The 26,151-nt window shown below is 36.9% G+C and overlaps 1 protein-coding gene across 6 annotated transcripts; it reads right to left on the reverse strand.

Moving 5' to 3' along the window:
• Positions 1-961: 961 nt before the first annotated feature.
• On the reverse strand, positions 962-17,169 carry Gabra6 (gamma-aminobutyric acid type A receptor subunit alpha6). Of its 6 annotated transcripts, XM_028864284.2 has the most exons (10): positions 16,748-17,169; positions 16,430-16,548; positions 15,761-15,828; positions 13,636-13,731; positions 13,511-13,536; positions 13,349-13,431; positions 12,942-13,085; positions 12,397-12,549; positions 10,809-11,068; positions 963-2,015 (listed from the first exon to the last, which is right to left on the reverse strand). In XM_028864284.2, the coding sequence occupies exons 1-10, from the start codon at positions 16,783-16,785 to the stop codon at positions 1,740-1,742; spliced, it is 1,263 nt and encodes a 420-aa protein (XP_028720117.1). In that variant the 5' UTR covers positions 16,786-17,169; the 3' UTR covers positions 963-1,739. The 6 variants fall into 6 exon arrangements, with proteins under 6 accessions (XP_028720116.1, XP_028720117.1, XP_037056583.1 ...); XM_028864283.2 differs by having other exon boundaries at positions 962-2,015; positions 13,511-13,731; positions 16,748-17,168; XM_037200688.1 differs by having other exon boundaries at positions 13,511-13,731; positions 16,898-16,981.
• Positions 17,170-26,151: the final 8,982 nt, after the last annotated feature.

The following is a 26,151-nucleotide window of genomic DNA, read 5'->3' on the forward strand; positions in this document are numbered from 1 at the left end:
CTCTCCTTATTCTCTTTAGAATTCTTGGCATCTAGTTTTTTAAATTATTGTTACACATATATGTAACATACATACATTCATAAATATGTAAATATAACCTGCTCAAGTCCACATAATATTACTTGTATGTATATGATTTCACAGGTGACCACTTGGTATTGGATAACACATTGGGGCTCTTCCCTTGGGGCTTTGTTTTCTTCAACTTCAAATAGAGAAAAGTAGCAGAATATGCTTGATGAAATTGAAATGAAAACTCAATATTGCTTAGTTTAGATGATGATGGAGACCTACCTGGCTTCTAATTACTTAATATACTCCTCGAAGCAGACATGGACCCTGTGGAATTATACCATTTTTGTTTATATAAATTAAAGAAATAGCATATTTTTCTTCCAGTATGGAAAGATCTTTAGAAGGATCTACCCTGACTATTCTATTCTACAAGTGAAAATGGGGCCCACAAGAGTTTAAATATATTTGGTTAAGAAATAATAAATAATTGGATAGAGATCTTATCTCTTTTATCTTTAGTAGCCAGATATTTCAATTAGAATTGAAATTTTTATCATTTTCATGAAAAATGACAAGATTATTAGCCCCAAAGTGTTTTTTGGTGGGTGGGTTATGAGATTGAGTCTGTTTGAAAGACTGCATGGCATGTCATCTATTACTCCTGACTCCTCTTTCCTTAGAGTCATTTTTGTAAGAGAAACAAAGAGGGGTCATCAAGAATTAGGGGAAAGAGAGACGAGAAATCCCATCCAGATTTTACTGTTGATTGTGGAGAAGCAAAAGGAAGCAGTGAATGTTTGACTATGACTCAAAGCTTCTTAGCTGCTGGCTGAGCCTGGCTGTCTCATAACTCCTGTGTCTCAGAACTGGTGCCATTAACACTGGGAAAAAGGAAGCTAGTTCAAGAAAACTTGTCTCTCCATCTTTATGAATCAGAACCAGGGAGGCAGGCTTGTTATGGTTTTATTTACTATTATATTTAGGAAAGTGGAACATATGTGTGGTAACCATAATCAGACTATACAGTCATAGTACACAGAGTGACCTTCCTAAAACTTCCTGGTGTTATAGCAGGCATATACTTTTAAAGATGAATTCAGTGGGAAGCAGCAACGGTATTGCAGCATAACAAAAGCTATGTACATATGCATACATAATTTATAAACTATGTATTATTTATATGTATATAATGCCACATTTTATTGAGGTAAAAGAACACAGCAAGGTTAAAAAGAACTGTCTAACTCAATATAAGCTGTCCAATGCCACTGAAAGTTCTTGTAAAACCATAAAGGCCTCCAGCATGCTGAGTAAACATACAATAAATATTTAGAATAGAAACTAAGCAAAAATAAACAAATTTAATGCAAGCTTTAGCGTGTCTGAGTTTGTCTGCCTTGTGGGAAATATTATTCACAGTGACAATTAAAAATATTGAACAATGAAAATAAAGGTTGGCAAACTCATCCTGAATCTACCTTATCTGCATACATTATTATTACTAACTATTTTATTGTATAGAAAAGCCATATTTTCAGTAGCCTTCCAATTTCAATTTTGAAGAGTAACATCACTGTTTTTGGCCTGTACATGCTTATTCCACATTATGAATTACAGATATTCAGTTTTCACTTCATATCAGAAATGAGACTATCTACACAAATCTTAATAATTTGTGTGATGTCAGGGAGGAAAACGAGACACTGCAGCATCCTGACTGCAAACTACTCAACAGTACTGCTCACTTCCATTGTGTCTTTGGAAAGGTAAACTATCCAGTACACAAGGTTGAATCCTGCAAATGCTACTGGGAAGAGAATTCGAGAATACTGATCTATTTTACTGGTGCCTCCAACAGCTGGTAAGAGCACCGGGGGAGTGACAGGCGTTGATTGTAAGATAGGTGTTCTACTGAGGACTTTACTGGCCTCAGGAGATGGAACTATCGGCAAAGTCAGGGAGCTGATCCTCTTCTTCAGGTAGTATTTGGAGTCAGAATGCTGAGGAAGGAAGATAGATTGTTAACATAGCAAAATAACAGAGGTCTCTTGATTAGACAGACATGACTCTCACCACTTATACATATTTATTAACTATCCATGTGTGGTAAAGCCTCAACAAATTTGTAAGAGTATGTTATATTGTCATTTTTCCAAGAGTTACAACACTTACAAAGCTTTTAACTTTGTGTATGTGTTTGAAGTGCTGGAATTTAAATGCATAGCTTTGTGCATGAAGACCATGTCTTTACCACTAATACATCCTGCCCTCAAGCAGAAACTGAAGATAGCTACAATCTTCTGTTTCCTTTTTTTTTTTTTTTTTTTTTTTTTTAGCTGTCTGGGAATTAGATTAGATTCTATCACTGAGCCATATATCTCTATCCTCACTTCAGAAACAGTCGTTTGCTTCAATCTGACGTCCCAAAATTTAATACAACAATAAATGCAAGCATTAAGTATGTTTGAGCTATTAAATAGAGAATAGTACAATTAGGAAAAATTGATACAAGTTACAAAATTATATTTAAATCTCTAAGCCAATGAATGTACATAATCAAGTCACCTCCTCTCTCTCTCTCTCTCTCTCTCTCTCTCTCTCTCTCTCTCTCTCTCTCTCTCTCTCTCTCTCTCGTGTGCACGCGAGTGTGTGTGTGTGTGTGTGTGTGTGTGTGTGTGTGTAGGGGGTGCATTCAGATTAAAACATGTGGACAATTACCACAACAAAATCTTGGTTCTGTCCACTGATAACAGACTTCTAAACAATTCTATTCTAAATCTTCATATTCTCACACTTTTGAGTTTGAACCAGATGACATTTAAGAAAAGAAGAATTAGCCAATGTCTATAAAACCAATGTATATCAAAGAGCAATACTAAAAGCTTTAAATCAAGTGGGAGAATGTTTGTGCTCTGAAATATATCTGTCTGCCTTTAAGCCTAGTAGTTGGACACAAAAAGCCTTCACCATCCCAGTGAACTCTCCTCAACCAGCCTCTATTCCTCAGAAATCATCCCAGATAATTCATCCACTAACCTGAATGTTGTCCCATGTTCTTTTCTATCACTGAGTTTCTATTCCTACTAAAACCATAAGACATAACAATTTTGAAAGAAATATTAAGTGCATTAATTAACATTTGTGAAAGTGGGGATCAAAAAAGTGGGGGCATGTTGTTTATTGTTGTACTTTTAGTAAAGGTCCAATGCAATGTTTGTCTCATAGCAACACATTTTTTTTTTTTTATCTTTGCTCTAAACTATTGAGCCTAGTTCAGAGACTTTGGTTCTATCCAATGTAGAATCCCTCCATGCTGTTTGAGTCCAGGCATGTTTCTGTTGTTTTCTGCTGTTTCTTGTCTACATATTGTAACAATCACTTTCCTGGGGCTAGGTTGTTGTAAGTGTTGATGGTAATGTAATGTACCTTCAAACACTTGCTTGTATATGCTGCCTTGATCTTGTAAAATGGCCTTGTTTCTTCCATGGCAACAAAATCACTGCTTTGGAGCATGGCATGTTACATTCCTCATGTGGGCAGAATCCTGTAGATAAAGCCAGCAACCCTGCAGCCACAGGATGAGACAGCCACCTCTCCTGTGTTGGCTGATCCACAGGACAACAGTGGCCTGCTGGTGTGGTGACATTTGGGCTGCAGGAACATCAACTCTAAGAATCTTTTTGTTTCGGTTTGGCTTTTCTCTTTACCCTGGGCTTCATTGTTTGATTCGCTGTGGAAATATCTGGTCCTCTAAATAACTGTTGTCATTTTAAAGAATCGAAGCCCACTATGCTTTTCAGAAACCACTAAGAAAATCTGTCTTTTCATAAAAATAAAAAAAAAATGAGTCTGATTTTATATAATCATAGTGAAGTTCATATGAAGATTGCCTTATCTAATGGCCTGGTACTATGGATGACATTTTTACAGAATTAATAAGTCACAGGATTTGAAGGGAAAGAGACTATAAAATAGATAAGGATCTACTTTTTATCCTGGCCATGAAAAGAGTGGCATTATCCATTAAAACTAAGTAATATTAAGAACTACATGCCTATGGTCACTAGATTGTGTTTTTTACCAGAGTGACAATATTTTGGTTCTCACATATCACACACTAGATCTTAAAGGATAAAATTGGCAGTGTTTCCTAAATGTTCTCTATCATTTTCTCAGTCTCTAATTTGATTAGCTAATTTTATTTTTCATATTAAAATGTTGTTAAATTATCATCTATCTGAAATCATAAAATGTCACTGTTTCATTCTCAAAACAAAAAGAGAGATTCAGATGAGCCATCTACCTTCCATATAAGTAGAACACTAAAATTGTTTACCCTAGTAATACCTTCCTCCAGTGATGGAGTGGAAAAGTGCAAACCCTCAGAGACTTTCTTTCCAGACTCACCTTCATTCTGAACATCACATACTATCTGCCTGAAATTTGTCTTTCTATTTCAGGTAGAAGAGGTCAGATCCGCCTCATTCATTGAGAGTGAAAACATGACCGTAAAATATAGTACATCATAAAATTGTAAGATGTAATTCTTTTTCTTCCCATCATGTTTAGTAATTTGGAGCAGAAAAGCTCTTTCTGAATATCTTGTCATCCCCAAATTGTCAGTGATCGCCAAGTGACCTTAGTCCAGAGATAATAGGTATGATTCAGAACTAGTGAAATAATATTAGCCTGGAACGAAAGAGCCCATTCATCACTTCTGCACCAAACAATCTCTGTGGAACATTTCTGTGGAGATGAGAAAGGAGTCTGAAACCCCATATTACAACCCCACATCTACTACTTACTTGTGATATATGGCTTAGATGTGCCAAAACATCAAAGGATCCGACTCTACCTAAGCCCCAGTTCTCATCCTTAGTGTAGAGATAATTATACCTGTTCTCACGCATATTTTTCTACTTTCATATGAAATTGCACAAAATATATGCTGTGGTTGTTTACAAATATTTGCTTAGCAAATCTTAGTTGTGTCTTTTCACTTATCTGCAGTATGTGTCTGTTCCCCATTCTTAACATTTTCTTGAACTAAATTTCCTCTTTGCTAGGAACTATGTTCCCCTGCCAACATACCTTGAAATATAATAGAAAGCTCATACCCATGCATCATCTAATATCATCTCTGATGATGCCACCTTCATACACTTTTCCTGACTCTTTAGAATGCGTGTAGATTATATTACTTTTTCCAGAATTAACTACTTCTATATAGGCTTATCTTCTTTCATATCATGACATCTTCTTAATGATACAGGGCACGTTACATTTAAGCAAGAGTGACTCACCAGCTAGGAGGTGGTGGTGCAAGCCTTTAATCCTAGCACTAGGGAGGCAGAGGCAGGTGGATCTCTGTGAGTTCAAGGCCAGTCTGATCTATAGAGGGAGTTCCAGGATGGCCAGGGCTATTAGACAGAGAAACCCTGTCTCAAAAACACGGAAAAAAAAAAAGAAAAAACCAGGAGTGCCTAGCCAGTATATAGCACACAGTATATTTTTTAAAACTTACGTTTAATCAACATATGAATAAAAATGTAAATATTTTTCCAGGAGTTGACAAGCACTACGAGGAAATTTACATAAGTAATTTTACTTACTCATTGAAAATATCTTTAATGTCATATTAAGCTCATTTTGGATGTAAAAAAAATTGGAATAAGGAAGCTCACTTAGGCCCATGTGTGAAGAGGCTTGGATTCTCAGGTGCCAGAAATCCCACCCTTAGCAGTTCTTATTCTTTGCATCCCCCCAGCATTACCCAGGGCTTCTCACACTCTAAAGCATGAATATTTCTGGATGAAGACTGCCCTCCATATTATTGGTTAATGGCAAGACCTCTTTTTATAGGTTACCAATAGTACCTTCACTCCAATTTGTGATAATGTTCAGACACTGTCAAATGCCTGCTGGGAAAGTAGCTTGAGAATGGCTGTTTTAGAATCCTGTTTGTTTTCCTGCCCAGCAGTGACTGGACATGGGGTAAAGAGTTGGAGTGGAGGTAAGGGTTGGGTGGGGGTTCTAATAGAAGCAAATGTAACATTCTAAAGGGAATGCAGGGGTTCTGTATTTCATGCTGTATAATGGCTAATCAGCTACTGGATTGTTAAGAATTTGCAGCCAGAATATGGTAGGTGCCAACTTAGAAGAAAAGCATCACATGTCTGAAATGAAAAGAGAGCAAATTTTGCAAACCCTTTAAGCTACAGGTTTGCATCAGACCCTACCTGCTCTGTTATAAGCGAGCTTAGGTTGATGGTAAAATAGGCTTTTGTCGGAGTCCAGATGAGGGCTCAGCTTGGGGCTGTCAGTGTTTTGAGTGGAACACCTGTGGTTTTGAAATTTTCCTGGGCTCCCCTGCTGTTGAGTGCCATCCTGCTCTGGGTATTTTTAGAGCACCTCTTTGTTTTAAGTAACGTTATATTGCAAAGGTACCTTGAGTTAAAGTTGACAATATGATAATCAGTTATTTAATGCAGGGATAAAGTATTAAGGAAATACTTTATATTAGCCTGGTATTTTAGATAAGGTGGCCAAAGTGTATAATCTTTTAAAATATTTTTAATTATTTATTTTTATTTAATTTCTATGAGTGTTCTGCCTGTGTGTATGTTTTGCACCATGTGTGTGCTGTGCCTTATGACTGAGGAGGCCAGAAGAGAACAATGAATCCCTGAGAATTTGAATTACAGGTGGTTATGAGCCCCTGTGTCAATGCTGATAACTGAACCTGGGTCCTTAGCAAGAGCAGCTAGTACTCTTAACCAGTGAGCTATCCCTCAAGGCCCCAAATATATCTCTTAACAGAGATATTCTAATCAAGTCTCACTACTTAATGAACAAAACAATTATTTATAGAACCAGTCAATGTATGCAACAAAATAAGCCAAAATTAAAAAACAAATAAACAAATAAACAGTATTTGTAAATTAAACAGTGTTCAAAAGCATTATGTAATAATATGGCAAAATTAGAACTGCACTAATATTTTTTTAAAAAAATTTATATTGGAGCAGGTATTATTGAAAGCATAGAGGGTTCCAGAATGTCCTCTGAGAAATGGCTAGTTGGCATCTGTATTATGTATCAGTGGTGCTAAGAAACCTAGACTAGTGTTTGCACTGTGCAGACTGGAAAACTGTGTGCAGATTTGATAGACTATGTGGAGAAAAGTCTCACAAATGACAATTCACCTAATCCACTCCTGTCTCCACATAATTCATGGATGAAACAATCATGGAGAAGGGGCATCTGGAGCTTTCTGCTTAGTTCAACCCTTATTTCTAGGGAGTAATGATGTGGTTCAAAGACATTTTAGCCAAATTTGGAACAGCAAAAGTAACTTTTGACATTCTGTCCTTCACATCTCTGTGCATAGTTAACTAGTTCAGGGCATGGCATATAACTTCACTTTGAAGAGGATGGCAGAAAGAACAGTTTTATATCCTTCTCCATGTCCAAGTTACTAACAATTGGCTTAGGGCTTCTATCTAAGCCAAACTCATCTCTCTTTTCATCTTTGAAATCACCCTTCTAGAAATGCAGACTCCTCCAAAATTAGACACTTTCACATAGATATTTTCATGCTACCCTGTATCTCTAGCTACAGCCTTAGTCACAGTTGCTCATAGGCTCATCTCTCCCATTGAATTTCTCTTCTTGCTGCACAAAAGGCTTCATTTGGGGAAAGATCCTATGGTGACACTCCATATTCTGCCTAAGAATATTTACATATACTCAAGGTATGAAAAATGTACCATAGTCCCTCAACAAGTGGGTGGCAAAGAGTACATAAAGGGACATTTAATACATAGTTACTGTCTGTTCTTGCTAATGAAATTTTGATCAATTTTATGTGCAGATTTACATGCAGATTTACAAAAACTGTCACACCTCTTGTAAGGAACACATGCCATATTAGAAAAAGTACTATTAAAGGGAACAGTGGTGGGTATAGAGAGTATTCACATTCAAGAATATGGCAAAGAGGGTTTAGACCTTTAAAGTAACAAGGAAACAAGCAAATTAATGTACTTCAACTTTACCATACTAATCTGTAGTTTCAATGGCAAGTTCCTTAAATTAATGTGTTGGTTACAACTGAACAGGCATTTTTAAATGTCATGGTATTTGGGAAAAAAATAAACTGACCTTGCAATCATAATATACCATTGTATAACATAAATAGCCAATATGCAATTTACATTTGTTCTTAGTCTGCAAAGCAACTTGCTAAGTTTTGCCATGAACAAATGAAATATAAATGTCCTACATAATCACATGTATTTTTATCTTTGTTACCTTTAAGATTTATATTTTTGGTTTGGTAAGTTTTGTTTTTAATTTTTGCACTTTAGCCTTTCAGAAACAAAAAATATTCTGTTCACTGTTTTCAAATATTTTAAGTAGAGTAAAGTTCAGGAAAATAGAATTTTTCATAAGGGCAAATTGAACTTGTAATAGAATTTTTCTGGGGTGATCTAAATGTATTTTTTTAATGTAGCTTTCTAGATGACCTCCCATCATGTTATTGTTTTTGTATCAGAAGAGATAGTTTATATATGAATACCTGGGATCTTATATTCCACCTTTGAATAACATACCTTTAAAATAATAGCCTGATGTATTGATAACTCTTAAGTTTTTCCCAAAGATTTGAAATCAGGTCCCCTGCCTCCTGGTACTATATATTGCAAAAATAAAGAAAAGGAATTGACTTCTGTTTTTTTATTTTATTCCAAAATTAAATCAATGAGTATATTCAAAATCATTTTAATTGCTTTTTATTTATCTTATTTCTGATTAGTTTATCTTTCTTTTCTGCCCTATTTCTCAAACTTAGACTTTATCATCTTCTCTGGAAAAAACAAACAAACAAAAAGAAAAAACAAAAAACCTTAGCAGGGTGCAGCTGGGAAGAGTGGGAAGTGACCACATTTTGTTCCACTTTCTCTGCAAAGACCAGATTTTAGCTCCTCACTGTGTATTACTTCTGCTGCTTCCTTTTCAATGACCTCTTTTTAAACAGGTTTGAATTCTAATAAATAATCATTTAAAGACATATGCTAAATTCAATTATAATTTTGGATGATGTTGATTATATATGTATACATACATACAGAATTCATTTTTTCCACAAGCATAAAATATTTTTTAAACATTTGAAATTTAACTTGCCTGAAAATGTTTTTCAAGCATATCAGACTAAACCTAGAACATATTTTTGTTACAAATACTTTCATAATACATATACATACATATGTGTTCTCTCTGTATATATTTATAAACAGAGAATATCACTAGGTCAAAAGAAGACTTTGGGGATGATGTTATCTACATTTAAAAATCAGTTTTATCCAGTAGTACATGCTCAGGTACATTTGTTTCCTTCAGGCATTGGTAGAGAGGAAATCGTATTAGCCTATAATGTTGTAGACAACAGAAATTCTGGAATCAATTATTGGTTTTCCACCAGGTCATATTTCTGGCAACCACCATGATATTTAAGAATGCCTGCTCAGCTATGACCTCTGAGACAGGATTTTCCTGTTTGTAAAAGCAGGAAATTTCGAAATGGATCAATAGATGGCATTTTTTCCTTTTATTTCCTTTCTGCATTCTTTTCTTTCGTTCATTCTTTTTCCTAATATAGATTAATACTAGAGAATAAAAAATTTACATATTTCCACCAAATGTGATAATGACTTCATTACTCCAAGAGAAATGTCAATTCTTTAAAACAAACAAAAACCCTCAACCTATGAAACAGAAAAAGGTTAATACAAATTGTGGCCTGTTTTATACAATAAATGCCACCAACTTGGGGAAGTAAAAGATACATTGCATTATAGTTTTCATCACATAGTCATACTAAGGGTTCCTGACTTACGTGTGGTTTTTGGATTAGAAAATATTCAGTAGACTTAATGAATAATGATTTGCAGAATCAGATTATTTGTGTTACTCAAGTTTACAGAAGAAATGTTCCTTCTTAGTCAAGGGCTGCTCATTGAAGTTTGTATTAGGATAAAAAAATCTATGTCAATCAATTTTATAATCTATTTTTAAAAGAGAGTAAGGATTTATTCATAAATGAGAATGAAATTTGGCAGTATGTCTATGACCCTTTAAATATGAATAATATCATTTATCTGATTCCGAAAAATTTTGGAGATAAAGGCTTGAATGCAGCACATTTAAAGACAGTTTATGAGCATTTCTCAGTACTAACAAACTTTGAGTATGAGCTAACTGATATGCATGTACTTCATATATACATGTAAATGTGATCATGTTTTAATGGACTTGGGATATATGGGTCATACCTTCATTCAGAGAACCTATACTCACAATTCACCTCTTTGTCCTACAAAATAAAGCAGCCTATGGACTTTCCTCACAAAACCACTCATTCCACAGGAGTTTGTTTTCCTTCAAACTCTGGAAGCCTCATTAGGACTTGAAAAAAAAAATTATTTTCCCTAGTCACTATAAGGGAACCTGTTCAAAGGAAACTTCTAAAGGCTAAGCAGAATTTTCTAGTCTCCTTTGAGAGCCTAGAGTCTGCCAGTACAAGTAAGGATGATGAAAGAATAGCAAAACTTGAGAGCAAAGATAAATGAAGGCTTTTCTTCAGCTTCACCTTGTGAAGCGGGAAGCAACTTTAGTTATATAATTTATGCTCAACAAATCCTGTTTCCGACTGCTTATTTGTATGTATGTTGCCACTGAGAGCTTGCTTTCTCTATCTGCTGGGTAACAATAGAAGAGGGAACAATTACCACAACAATCTCAGCTTCCCGTGGTTCCGTGGCTTTTGATATTGCCACAGGGGGCGGGGCCGCAGACTGTGCCTTCCTTTCAGCCTTCTGTGACTGGAGATTGGTGAAGTAGTTGACAGCGGCGAACTCAATGAGAGCAGAAAAGACAAAAGCAAAGCACACGGCTATGAACCAATCCATGGCAGTTGCATAGGACACTTTGGGCAGGGAGTGCCGGGCACTGATGCTTAAGGTAGTCATGGTTAAAACAGTGGTGATTCCTGAAATGAAAAAGGAGAAACGCACTATTTAGCATTAAGAATCCTGTAAGGAGATCCAATAAGGGCCGGTTAGTAAGGAGACTCACTCATCAGCAACCACCTAGTGATTTTAGTTAGTGTAATACATTATTACGGGTGCTACCATCTGTGTATCATCTCAGCCTAGTGACCTATAAAATAAACTTTCTATTAAAGCATTTGCTGCACTAAATTAACTAGAGTAAAATGTAAATCGTGGACAGTTCTATTTGTTTACTGCCTGAGAATATGTAACAAATTGCCGTGATTTAAATTTTTAGAATCTTACATCTTTGATTTCTGTAGTTGAGGGAATCTTTCACTACAAATGAGTAGAAAATTAGTGTGAAATTAGGTTATTCAATAAAAAAAGATAAAGTATTTACCCACAAGAAAAAGAATTCTGTCATCTTCCTGGCAGAAGTTTTTCTGCTTGAATTGTGACAGAGAATTTATGTAATTTGTAGATATGTAATACTGATGGTACCCATATGAAGATTTTTATTTCTTGTAAATTTGAAAAGTAAATCCATTCTAATATAATAAATCATATATATATATATATATATGAGATTTATCTGAGATTCTGATTCAACTCAGATCTTTCATATGGACTATTAAATTTATAGCAATGAAAAATGCAAGAAAAACATGGATTTTGCTTCTCATAATATTTAGTTACCAATCTTGCTTTTATTATTTCAGTTTTCTCCATCAAGTAGTGATTTTATACTTCAAAAGTGGAAACAAATATTTGACTAAGTTATAGGAAATTGTCAATATTTATCTACTTTGGGATCTTCAAGTGTCATCTTCACTTGATTCAACCCAATGAAAGTGAGATATATTTCATAGGAGTAGATTCACTATATTAACCAGTTGTTCTCCTGGATGTACACAACAGGGTTTTTGTTTGTTTGTTTTGAGACAAGATTTCTCTATGTAACAGCTCTGGCTGTCCTGGAACTGACTCTGTAGACCAGTCTGGATCCAAACTCACAAAGATCCTCTGCCTCCTGAGTGCTGGAATTAAAGGCATGTGCCACCACCTCCCAGTCAGGTTTTTCCTTTATGCTGAGCACTGCTAACTAAGACACACTTAAGTCATAAGAAAGAGCCAGAATTATTGGGAGGAATAATTTTTTTGTTGATTCACCACACAACTTACAAAATGATGAGAGTCATTTTATCTGACATATGACCATTTCTTCTGGGTATTAAGAGAACACACAGTCATCAATATTCACCACAAAAGCACAAGCATTAGGGAGTGAAAACTGAATAGAAATAGAACAAAGTGTGAGGCATACCAAAGACAGTTCTTGCTGGAACCGACTCCTTATTAATCCAGAAAGACACCTGAGAAAGAATGACTGTCATAATGCATGGAGTGTATATCTGGATCATGAAGTAGCCCATCTTCCTTTGTAAGTGGAAATAGACTGTCATTATTACATATTCACCTGTTGGAAGACATGCTCATTAGTCAGGCTGCTGTTGACAGAAAAATGAATGCATTGAACATAAAATGTGCAAATTTTAAAGTTAGCATGGTCTGGAAGAGAACAAGCAAAGACATGGTCTTAAAATATATAAAAATACTACCTGATTATATGCAAAGAGACATATCAGTTTATTGGTTTTAATGACACCGTATGTCATGTATTTATACAACAATTCATTCCAAGATTACCCAAGTTTTCCTATTTACCCAGTTGCAAATAGATTTTTTTAAGACATCACTTCAAAATAGTAAATTTAGCCTGTAACGTCTCATATGAATGAAATAAAACACTAGATATTTTGAAAATATATACTAGAGTTGTATTAGATGATTTTCTAAAAATATTCTTACCTGTGTTAGATTTAATTGTCTCGCTAGAAACTGTTTGCCCAATCAAATCGTACTGGAGGAGGCTGGAAGATTCCTCTGGGACTTCTACCGAGTAAAGTGGTCCTTTTTTCCATGTATATATGATTTCACTTTTAGGGTAAGCATCTGCATTTTTTAATCAAATGACACAGAACACTAAATAAGACTGGTTAGCTTTCTTTCATTCAAAATAAACACTACCTGCCTCATCGATTGAGAAAGATACATTTTGTTGCTTTTTAAAACATCTTAATAATGGAAACTTCTAATGACAGAAAACATATTCCTGAACTCACACTGAAAGTTTCCTAGTAATGTTTTCTTTCATTTTCCAAATCTTCAGCTAAAACCAAATAAGCATTTGTTTCTAGAAACTTTTTGTAACTTACAGCTCCCAAATTTGAGTGGACAAGCGTGCCCATCCATAGGAAAGTTAACCAGCCTCATGGGACAATCCGCATTGATGGTAAGTCTGGAGACATTGAAACACATACTTCTGGTTACTATGGTGGACCCATCCTCAAGGCAGCAGAAATAAAAGAGCAACTCACCTCATGGTGTACAGAATTGTTCCGTTCTGCATTAATCGAAAGAGCTTGTTAGGGGTGGTCATGTTGTGAGCAATTGACTTTTTCCCATTTCTAAAAAAAGTGTCAGGAGTCCAGATCTTACTAACCATCAAGTTATTTAAGCTCAGAATCTCAGCAGGACCCTTAAACTTCAGTCTCTCATCAGTCCAAGTCTGGCGGAAGAAAACATCCATTGTATACTCCTAAGAGAAAAACCAAATATTCACACAGAGTTGAAAATGTCCTGTGAAATAGTTTATTCATCATTTATACATAATTCTAAATTTAATCAAGACAGCAAAGTTCACACCAATAACTTCTTAATGAAGCTGAATAATTTGGTAATTAATAATATTTTTTAGAATCAATATTTCATTATAATCGGTAAATGATTTTTAATCCTAAACAGATTTGGGTGACTCGTTGTTTTTCTCAAACTCACAAGGTCTGTAAGATTATAAAAGAAAAAATACTGGACCAAACTCCTTCTCCATCCTTAATCTGCTCAACATTTTTCATCCATGACTATTCATCCAGCCAACTTTGCAGCCATGGTCTTTTCTCTGCCATCCCCTTTAACTTGAAAAAGAAAAACACACATGAAAATATTTATAGTTCAAGCTTCTGCTTGATGTCCTACCTTTAGCTAGTCTAGCAATTCTTCATGGCACCTCACTTACCTTCACAGTAGGTTCAGAGGGCAATACTCCCATTCAGTACAGTTCCAACAATATAAACATTCATTGACTAACAAATTAAGATCACATACTATGGATTTCTGATGTTGTTGTTAGAGAACATACAAGCAGATGCTACCAAGATGATTTTAAACAAAAAATAAAATATTTGATATAAATACCACATTTTGATTTTTAAACCATGGCTTTATGGGATAATGTTAATTTTTAAAAGATAATTATGAGGCTATCACAGAAGTCAATGACAAAAGCCTTACCATTATTTTGAAGTATTGCCAATGATTTTTGCCTACCATATAATACTTATTTCTATAAATAATGATTAAATTTTAAAAGCAAATTTTAATACAGAGTATAAAATCTATACAATCATAAACCATGCAACAAAAGGATGCTATTACACAAAAGTACTCTAGGAAGAGACACATGATCAAAATGAAAGTCAAGTAAATCCAGACTAGAGCATTGTAGCACCAAGTTTCTGCAATACTTGGTTTCTGGAAATAAAGCAGAACTGGAAGGGGAAAAATGACACTAAGATAACAAGTATCCTGTACCCACTCTCCTTTTCCAAATCTTAAAGTTTTTATTTCTCAAAAAAGCCCCTTCCCCACTCTCTGCCCCTCATCTGTATCTCCTCCTTTTCTCCATTCCGTTCTCCATCTTTCTCTCCCTTCCTCTTTCTCTCGTTCCCTCCCTCTTTTTCTCCATTCTTCCTTTTGTTTTTCCTGCTAGCTACCATTTCCTTTCCTTTTTATCCACCTATTCTTTACTTATTTCATCTTCTCATATCCTTTCTAAAAGAAGTTTACCAGCAACTATTTATACAGGATTAAAATTTCCCAAGAAAAGCCAATGGCATCCTTCTTTGAAGACATTTATGACAGTTTCAGTCTTGGTGCTTGTATTTTAGCCTTGGGAGAAAAAAAATACTACCTGAAAACGGGGAAGGAATATGATACACTTTGTTCAGAAAGACGACTTCGGCTTTCGTTGCCACTTTCCATAAATACCCTCTTACGAATCCTACAGCCATCTGTACCTGGAACAGAGTCTCCAGAACACCCACTGATGCATCCGCAATGTACAAGGTGGAAAGCATGAACCTATCCAAGAGACTTCTTCACTGTTTGGATAAAATGCACTGGGGATGGTGCACAACAAACAATGGGTATGTCTTGACATCATACTTAGCAGGGTACTTTTACATGGCAAGAAGCTTTAAAAAAGAATTTCTTAACAAATAATTTTACTAGGACCTCACAAAAAAGGAGAAATTCTTCTCTTTGTAGGACTAGTCATTGTATAATATGTGAATGGAAGAGAGGCTTTTTTTTTCCAAAGGACAAATAGAAAGAAAAATTTTTTAAAAACTAGCTTGTGTCCTAGCAGAGCCAGTAATTTGTTCTAGTTTACACATCTTCCCATTGGAAATAAATATACATATTATGTGCTGAGATGAATGGCAAGACCTATAATCATTAGTCCTAAGCTACAGCTCTCCTTCCTAAATAAAAGTACCCAATGTACTCACCATCTCCACATCTGACACAGGCCCAAAGCTGGTCACATAGATGTCTGTTTTGACTTCTGTGACAGCACCTGAAATAAGCCAAGAAGGTTGAGGCTATTAACATGTGTGCTGTTACCAGAGCTTAGTGATTCCACACAACCTTTCACATACCCGAAAATTAAAGCTCTTCCTGTTTCCACCCCTCTCTAGTAGATGTCCTTCAGTTTTTAAACTTTGAAAACATACAATAATTACTTTAAAGTCATTCTATTCATACTAGGAAACTCTTAAGGGGTGGAAGATGACAAAATCTGTGTGCCCTAATAATTAATACTGTTACTAATGATGATAATAACATCTGTATTGACAGCTTTCAAAGGACAAATAGAAAGAAAAATGTCACAAATGGAAAAGCTCTTTCTTTCTACAATCACACAATCCTGTGAGTCAATGATGTCCATACACACACACACACACACACACACACACACACACACACCTCTGTTTAAGACAGTAAAGTTATAGAGTTCAAATAACTTACATAGGGCCAATGACTGAGGAAGGAGTGTGAAAGTCTTGGTACCCCTCCCTCTATCAATGCCTCTTTTCTGACTCCTCTGGGTCTTAGAAGGGTTATAAATGAGGAATGAAAGTTCAAGTATTTGCTCTAAGCACAACGCAGTGTCTTACCTCCAAATCCTGGTCGTAGACGATTGTCATAGCCTTCCAGCAAGTTGTCAAGAATCCGACTGACGTTTTCAGAGTAGAAATTGCCTTCATCTTCAAGTTGAGCTTGGGCATTTTCTAGCCTGAAGATGGAGAGTCAAAAATTCTCACACCTAGCCTCAGATAAAATACCTTGTTTCATGGATGCTATTTTACCCCATCATAGATACCGGCCACACTACTCCTGTTTTATTTCACTGTGCAATATAAAATATACCCAGTGGATATATACTCTCCCTTCCCTGTAAGAAAAAAGGGGGGAAGTCAGAAAAATCTTCTTACCATAGAATCATGGACAGCCAGGGGAGAAGCACCACCATCCTATGGTTCACTGAGATGCCAGGTAACCCTCCTCCTGCTTCTTCCTCCCCTCAGCCAGCTCTCCTGTGACAATCAACTGGAGAATTCTTCTAAACCCCTCATATCCCTTACCCCAGCCTGTGCCCAGTCAGCAATCCAATAGATGAAGGAGTTGCCAGGAAAATATTAGGGGTTCTCTTTATTCTTTTTGTCTTAGTTTTGTCAATTCAGATGGACTGGGGTCTTCTGTGGTCTTAGATTAAGTCCTGCAGATATTCAGCCTCCTCTGACTGGTTCAGTTGAGAAATGGAGAGTCAGAACAATGACAATAATTAACTAAGGCATTAGGGGATATTAAAAGGAAGAAATTCATGGCTAGTTTTGGCATGGAATTAACAGAGCCTGTGAGGAAATCTGGAAGGCAGTGGCATCTTGCTGATTGAGATTATGTTCCAATGGGCTCAGCATTTATTATTTCTATGGTTCACAGAAGGATTCCTACACAGCTCTGACAGAAAAGTCAAATATTAGGACTGGATTCTCTTTTTGATTTTCATTGGCTCTGTTGACTATAGACATCCCTGTAAAGAAAAATTGTCCCACAGGTAACAGATTAATAGTGAGAGAGCTCCTTTTGCTATTTTTAATAGTAAGGGACAAAAACAATACAAGCAACAAACAAACAACAAAAATACCTATCTAAGATCTACAAGTTATAATAAATGAAACAATTACAGCTATTCCACTGGTCGACCTGATATTTAGAGGACCATGCAAGGTCAAGCCATCTTTAAGATGCTCAAGTTCTGGACTGTATGAGTGTCTACATCTACAATGAAGGTCATGCTTCATACATTCAGAAGGATATATGTGTGAAGGTCTACATGTGGTGAAGTTCACCCACACACATTCAGATGACCGTATGTCTATGTGAAGTGAAATCCTTCCTCCATGCATTCCTCTCAGAACTGGGCCAACAAGATCTATGAGCAGCCTATAATTACACTGTAAATATTTCCACGGGTCTAGCAAGAGAAAAGAAGTCAAGGACATGAAAATGGTGATGACGTCAGGAAATATTTGAGCTTTTATTTAATATTTTGACTGCAAATCAAGCATCAGAACTCCCCTACAGACACCATTTCCTTCTTTTGGACAGTGTGAGAATATATATCCTACAACTATCTATGTTGATCTCTTCTTTTGGCAGCTACTTGTTTTCTGTGTTAGTGACAAATCTGAACTCTTATCCTTCCTATCAATATTGATTTCAATGTGACTGAATTTTTAGGAGAAAATAAGAAAAAATTTATCCCCTTTCCATCTAATGTTTTAGCTTCCTGCACAGCCACATTGGCCTAGCTTTGTGCATATGACACATGCTATCAAAGACTGTGAGCAACTAGTTATTAGTAATTAGAGGAACTATTGCAAGAAAAGGAAATCCTGGTACTGTACACAAAATAGCATTTCTCAGATACAAAACAATATATATACATATATATGTATGTATGTATTTGAATATATGTACATATAATCATACATAAAAAATGAAATATTTAGTATCTGTATAAAACTGCATTTTCACACTTCTATCTATACCTTTCCATGGATCGTTCCAAAACAAAAGAAAAAAAAAAAAACAATGGGAATGTAACTTAGTTAGAGTGTTTGCCTAGCATACACAAAACATCGAATACAACACTGCTTGAAACCTGGTATAGTGATAAATACATGTAAACCTGGCACTGGGGAGTTAGAAGAAGGAAGGTCAGAAGTTCAAGGGCATCCCTGATCTCATTGTGGGTTTGAGGCTAGCCTATGATACATACGACCCATATTTCTGAAACAAATGATAAAACACAACACATTTTGAGAGAAACTAAAGAAACCCATAGAAGACTCTGTATAGAAATATATAAACTGATTGCTATGTTACATACCTAATAAATTAATAACAGACAATCTAAACTGATCTATGAGTATTTGATTCTTAATAACTTGCAATAAAAACATGGTCAAGAAGAATGAAAGACAGACATCATCATCAATAATAAATTAAATGTAAATGAAATACAGCTTATAAGTTCATCTCTTGGCTTTAAGTAGATCACCAGTTAATCAAATGTTGATACACAGTGCATTTCTTTTCAGTGCAATATTGTATTTGCAATTTGGTAATGGCAATTTTTCATGTGGCTATTCTACATATCAGAATATTTAGAATCTTTTGTTATAGTACTATATGGCTATTGATATCTTTGCATGTTAATAAACAAATATACTCCTTAATATTTTAAATGTTCCAAAGATGCCAGACATTATCAGTGATTGAGGACCACAGTGAGAAGACCATGCTTGCACTAGCCTAGCCTTTACAGTCATAAGCAAAATATGATTCAGTCTCCACAGGCTATTTGAGCAACTTTCCACATCTACAGACCCATAAAGAGGCTTCAGTAGCTGGGCAAAACAACTGTCTTCAATCTATCCCCATCATGAGTCAAGTGTAGTCTTGCTTTACCTAATGGGGATATGTTCTGACAATCGCATCATTACATGACTTTGACACCATGAGAATACTATGGTATCTCTATAATATAAATATTATACCCTCCTATGAATCCTATCTATGTTTATTATATATAACATATATTGTAACACATGTTATATATTAATATATATATGTATATATATCATATTGACAAACATACTATGACACAGTATATGATTTCATTAAAATATAGCAACAAAAAAAGACATGTATTTTTGGGAAATGTGGTGGCTTAGTGAGGTGTTTTCTATTACAACTTCTCTGGAAATGAAGAAGGCATACACTCCCTAAGAAATGAGGTATTGCTGTGGATATTGTTCTATATAAATAAAACACTGATGGCCAGTGACCAGGCAGGAAGTAGGTGGGACAAGGAGAGAGGAGAATTCTGGGAAGCGGAAGGCTGAGGGGAGACACTGCAGCCACCGCCAGGATAAGCAGCATGTGAAGAGGCTGGTAAGCCACCAGCCACATGACAAGGTATAGATTTATAAAAATGGGTTAATTTAAAAGAACAGTTAGCAAGAAGCCTGCCATGGCCATACAGTTTATAAGTAATATAAGTGTCTGAGTGATTATTTTATACGTGGATTGTGGGACTGCGGGGCTTGGGGAACCTGGAGAGAAGCCCTCCAGCAACAAGGTATGCTATAAACTATTCTTATAAACTACCCTCCCACCCAAAAACAAAATGTCCAGAACTGTCAGTTGACAATCCCTCTTCTTGCTGATACACTTGCTGTGCTAATTGCATATAGAGGCATAAAAGAAGAATAAACAGAAGCTTGCTGTCAACTCCATGAAGAATGTGTACTTGGGTGAGCATAGAACTTGCCTTACTTTCCATTCCATGCATATGAAGTCCCACTCAGTAATAAACTTCATATGAGTCTTAACATAGTGTGGCTAGAGATATACTATCGCTTTCACTTGCAACACTTGCATAAGTGTTCAAAATGTTGTCAACAGTTCCATCCATTGGTTCTGGGAGCTGTCTATAATTCTGTTCATTGGAAAGATAAGAAATATGTGTACCTTGTAACCAGTCTCATTAAGCTAATAAGTGGCAGAATCTAAATCTAAAACCAAAGAAAGTATTTTCCCCCAAAAGCAGCCAAATATAATCCAAGACTAGCAAGCAGAAGTGAGCAAAATTGTCAGTTCTATTAAATGAATCACTTCAGGTTTTAGTCACACAAAGATGGAGTCAGTTTCTATGGGAGAAAATGAATGTCCTGTTCAAAGGAGCAGCAATAATGAGTTGCATGTTATAGAGGCAATTAATATGATCACTGTGATTATTCTGTAAGACATTGAGGCTATCTGGGGATGTTTTAAATAATAATTGTTCAACAAGAAACATAAGTGGATATTTCAATTTAAAAGCTCTGTGAGTTTCTTTGAGGTCATGTCAGAAAGAGGAATGGGGGTGGTTCTGGGGGCAGACTATACTCAAGAGGGAGTGAAAGATGTACTACATCACTGAACTGAAGGAAGGAGCTAGAGTGCTGGACCAAATAGTGGTGAGCATTTATTAAACATTTACTACATGGTAATCACGGGCAAAGATACTGTCAATCATCTATTCAACTATGCTGCAAGTTAGCTATTTCCAGATTTGTTTTTACAAAGGGTGAAAAGCAGACTCACTAAAGGTGTGTTGCTACTCTAAGGACTTGGAGTAGTATTATCTCTAGCTCCAAAGTACACACTTTTATATACTGTGCTTTATGCATGTCAGACCTAACTCATTTTCTAAAGTCATCGCTCTTAAACTTCCTGGACCAGCAGAATCCTCTATTGATATTAAGGGATACCTACCACCTCAGTGGACACTCTAGAAAATCCCCATGTGATATCTATTAGGGCTGTAGTGCAATAAAAATAAAATTGCTCTGGGAAGCAAAGGACAATAAAGGGACATTCCTATGGACTACTGCTTTAAATTGTTCTTGGCTTGGATAGGAATGGACTGTTGAGTCCATTATAGGGCACTATGTTGCCTCCCAACCATGTAGAAAGAAAATAGGCATTTAAAACCTCAAACACAAATACTGAGGAACCAGAATCCATTTTTTGCAGAGGTTTATGACTTTTTCAAATTCATGTTTTCTCAATTATCATCAGTTCTGTTCAATTTTAACTTATTAAACACATGAAAAATGCTGAGAATAGACATTTTATGACACAGTACTCTCCTCATAATGTATTCATTCTAGTGCTTCTCTAGTTATTATAATATAGATAAGAAGGATAAACTATTGAGTATTAAAGACTGATTATTAACCATGTGCAATGAAGACATAGAGTAAAGGGGCATTTGTGGCAGAGGACAGGGACTAGTGGCTAATCCATAGAAAACAGAAAATGTAGTCTATTAGACTGGAGTTCAGACTTGAAGTCAAATATACATTAGGAAAAATCTTCCCTGAGCTTTGTGAGGAGCTCAGAGGTGAGACAGTACTTGCATTTAAAAATATTAGTAACTGAGAAACTACAATATAGGAAGCAAAGAGAAATGAGGTAGATGAAGAGCTTGGAAGAGATTACTGAGTCTTTAAAAGGATGAGTTCTTCACTGGATAACTGAGGAAAAGGAACAGGCTCCTGTAGATGACTACAGAGGGGTCGTCTAAATAATGCCTGACAGTTCCCCTATGAATGAGTCATGAAACAGATGAACTAGACATGGAACAGGACCTTTCTGTATTTGTGCTACATGATGTTGTTTTGAACTTTAGCAGATTTGAGTATTGGGGGGATTAAGTAATTTAGGTGCTGTGATGGCTAATCTTGGTTAACAACTTGTCTATACCTGGAATCAACTAAAACTCAAAAGGCTGGGCATGCCTGTGAGGGTTTTTTTTTTTTTTTTTTTTGGATCGGATCATTTGAAGTGGGAAGACCCACTGTGATACCTCAGTAAACCCCACCACTCTATCCCCTACAGACAAAGAGAAGCTTAAACAAGGATTCCTAAGTGTAGATAAGAACTTAGACCCCTTTTCCCCAGGTGGCTGTATCTGCTACAGGGACTTTGGAAAACACAGTCAGGATATTCGACCAAAAGACTAAAAAGGGAGGCGGGTTAAAAAAAATTATATGGTCTGTGCCTTTAAGAACTAGCCTCACAAAGAAAGGGGAAGCACTTCTTCCAACCTCCCTGCTGTGAGTGAGAGATTTGGAAGAGCCTCCCTGGAGGCTTGTAAACTTAGAAGAAAACACCTTACTTTTGCATTCTGTACCTAAAGTCTCCAGTGGAGGCTTTGGGGATATGACCTAGGCACAACAAGACCCTCACTCTATTGTCTCAAAAAGGGGGCCTTAGACAAAGATATCTCAATATAGATAGACCCAGGCCAGTTTCAAGTCCCCCAGAAATGATGGCACCAGCCCCAGGAACAAAAGAACAGTCAGGATGTCTGATGGTAACCAATTAACCACAAGATGCCCCTCTCTGGAGATAACATGGCCAGACCCCAGAGATGAGTTGTAAAACTCCTGACAGGGCAAACAGATAAGCTAGAATAAGATAAAGTCCAGGCCCGGGAAAAACCTGACTAACCCCCTCCCCTCTAAGAAATTTTATGGGTTTTGCCTATAAAAACTAACTTCCCTAAGAAAGAGTAACTCTTCTCTGCCTCACTTGAGATGGCTTGAGATGAGTTCCCTGTCATGACTTGTAACAGATAAACCTTGCTTTTGCATTCTGGTATGCTCGTCCTTGGTGGTCTCTCTGGGGGTTACAATCTGGGCACAACACCACCCTACATCTGGGCCACATCTTCTGGCCCACATTGTGAGACCAAAATGAGCCATCTTAGAAATAAGATCATGCTTTCACCCTAAAATTAAGGCCTAAGATTTCTCCTTTTGAGAACAGGCCAGAAGTTACTGAGAGCAGTCAGTTCAGATTCCAGAAACCAGGAAGTGTAAAAGTACAGAGTCACAAGGTAGTCAAGAGGTAATGGCTGCCGGACTATGGAATGTCCTCTCCCTGGCCCCCTAGGCAACTGCTTGACCATAGAATGCCCCAACCCTAGTTTCCATAGTGACTGTGTAATCACCAGATGCCCCCATCTGGGGGCAGCCAATGAAAAATGGTGGTGGGCAACTACTTCCTTAGAAGGAAAACTGAATTGTGATTTCCAGAATTCCTAGACACAAGCCAATCAGAATTGTACCTGTACTAGCACCCCTAAATGATGTAACCTTGTGACTTTTCCCTTTAAAAACTGAGCTTGCAGACAGGTGGGCGCTTCCTCCAGCCTCCACTGCATTGGATGTATTGGACAAAGTCCCTGCCTAGGCTTGTATTGCTTTTGGATATCCAGAATTAAACCTTGCTTTTGCATTCCGGCATGCTCGTCTTTGGTGGTCTCTCTGGGGGTCACGATCTGGCACAACAACATAAAAGAACATGGAAGAAAGAACTTCTGGATTTTTGTCTGCTAGCCATTACTCTCACTGGCAAATTCATCTATCCTGTCCAAATATCCATCCATCCTGTCCATTCCTTCACTGGTATTAGAAACTAATTACTCTTGATTCCCAAGTAGACTGAAGAGCAACAGCTCTCTAAGAATCCTCCAGTACACCAGCACCTTTTAGGACTGCTGAGAGATCCAGCATCATGGACTGAACATCTGCTGGGTTCTTGGCCTTTCCCTGAGGGGACAACTACCGTTAAACTAGCTGGACCAAAGCCTGTGAGTTACCCTAATAAATCTACTTTTTAATATATAGGCATTTATTCTATCAGCTCTGTTGCTTTAGAAAACATGACTAATGCTGTACATTACTACATATATAATCAAATGATTTATCCCCTCTAGGTGCCACCTTCCCTATTTATAAAATGGGGGTATAGGCTAAGATAAGGATGGAATAAACACAGATGAAGTTGTTTCTCATAGGCATACCCATAGTAACCAAGAAATGAAGCATCCATCCACAATACTACAACCATTGTCACAATCATCATCTTTCTTTTCATTTTCTTTGGCCAAATCAAATCTTTTCTCTTAGGTATTTGGAAACGGAGCTAAGAAACTAGACTCTGCATCATTTACTGAGGCTATAGTGATAGGGGAGGGTGGATTAAAGTTATTTCAAGCAACAGCTATAAAAGGTCTTGTGGTGAGCCACACGAATATGTTATAAGGAATCTAGCTGTGTATTAAAGCTATACCTTGACCAGGCCAAGGGTCAGTTAAGTGGGAAACCATCTAGCATGGACTATTTGGTGTTACACAGCTTAATATTCAGCTGTGCCTGGTTATGAATCTCTTGTGCTCACAGTTCTCATAGAATGTGTGTGTGAACTTCCTGCTCAGGCCAATACTTGGATAAGGTCACAGTATGCAAAGCCAAGCAGATGGTAGATGCATAGCTTTGTTTCTTGTGCAAATGAAGCTCAGACCATCCATCCCTTGCCTTGAGGCTCTCCAGAGCAATTGACTAAGAACAAAAGAGGTTTTTACATATCAAGGTGGAAGGTAGAGTGGAGCAACATTCCTGAGGAGGCCGAGAACTGCAGGAGGGGAAGAAGGAACAGGTGTTTTCTGTAGAGGGGACCGAAGGACATGACCAGGGAGAAGGAGGTTTTGTAGATGGTAAGGCAGAACTCTTGTAGAGTTCATCAGAGCCAGGAGTAGAGAGCAAGTAGAGATAGAGGGGGAAGAAACAGAGGACAAAGATGAGGCTGGAAGCATAAGAACTTAGTTGTTAGAAGGACTAACACACATAAGAGCATAGTGTATGTAGATTTTTTTCCCTCAAGTATCTCATGCTGGAAGTAGTGTCTTCCCTGGATGCTGGGCAATCCATAAGGTCTGTTAGAGGAAAGGGGAGGAACAGAAATGAAGCAGTCCTTCAGAGAGCAGCAGCAATGAGCCCTGCAACCCAAACCTTTTAAGAGCAACTTCCTAGATATCTGACAGCATCCCTTAATTTTAACTCCTTCATAATCTGGGTGTCTTATCTATCATTAGCTTTCCTATGAAATCCTTGTATTTTTATTTTAAATTTATGTTTCTTGCCCAGGGCAACTTGAGTAGATTTCTACCACTAGCTTTTGCAATTGGGTAGGCCATTTTCCAAAGTGAAAGCTGTTGTGCCCAGATCGTGACCCCCAGAGAGACCACCAAAGACCAGCATGCCGGAATGCAAAAGCAAGGTTTAACTCTGCATATACAAGCCTAGGCAGGGACTTCGTCCAATACATCCAACGCAGTGGAGGCTGGAGGAAGTGCCCACCTATCTGCAAGCTCAGCTTTTAAAGGGAAAAATCACAAGGTTACATCATTTAGGGGTGCTAGTACGGGTACAGTTCTGATTGGCTCGCTTCTAGGGACTTCTAGAAATTACTTCTAAGGGAGTGGTTACCCGCCACCATTTCTCATTGGCTGCCCTCAGGTGGAGGCATTTCTGTGGTCAGTTGCCCTGGAAACCAGGGAGAGGACATTTCATAGTCTGGCAGGCATTACCTCGTGACTATCTTGTGACTCTGTACTTTTATACTTCCTGGTTTCTGGAATCTGAACTGACTGGTTTTAGTAACTAATGGCCTATTCCCAAAAGAAGAAATCTTAGGCCTTAATTTTAGGGCGAAAGCATTTTAGTCTTATTTCTAAGATGGCTCATTTTTGTCTCACAAAAGCAAAATTTCATATTATGACAACACAATGTTGAAATTTGGATGAGCTGTGTGTCACACTAGAGAGCAAACCTAGATAGTGTAGAGTTACTTTCCTTCTTCCTTGGCAGCAGGGAAAATCTAGCTAATTGGAAGTTACTTAATGAACTTGCTGCTTAATGAATCTCACACCTCC

This window comes from Peromyscus leucopus, chromosome 8b (genome assembly GCF_004664715.2).
Source record: "Peromyscus leucopus breed LL Stock chromosome 8b, UCI_PerLeu_2.1, whole genome shotgun sequence".
NCBI lineage: Eukaryota > Metazoa > Chordata > Mammalia > Rodentia > Cricetidae > Peromyscus > Peromyscus leucopus.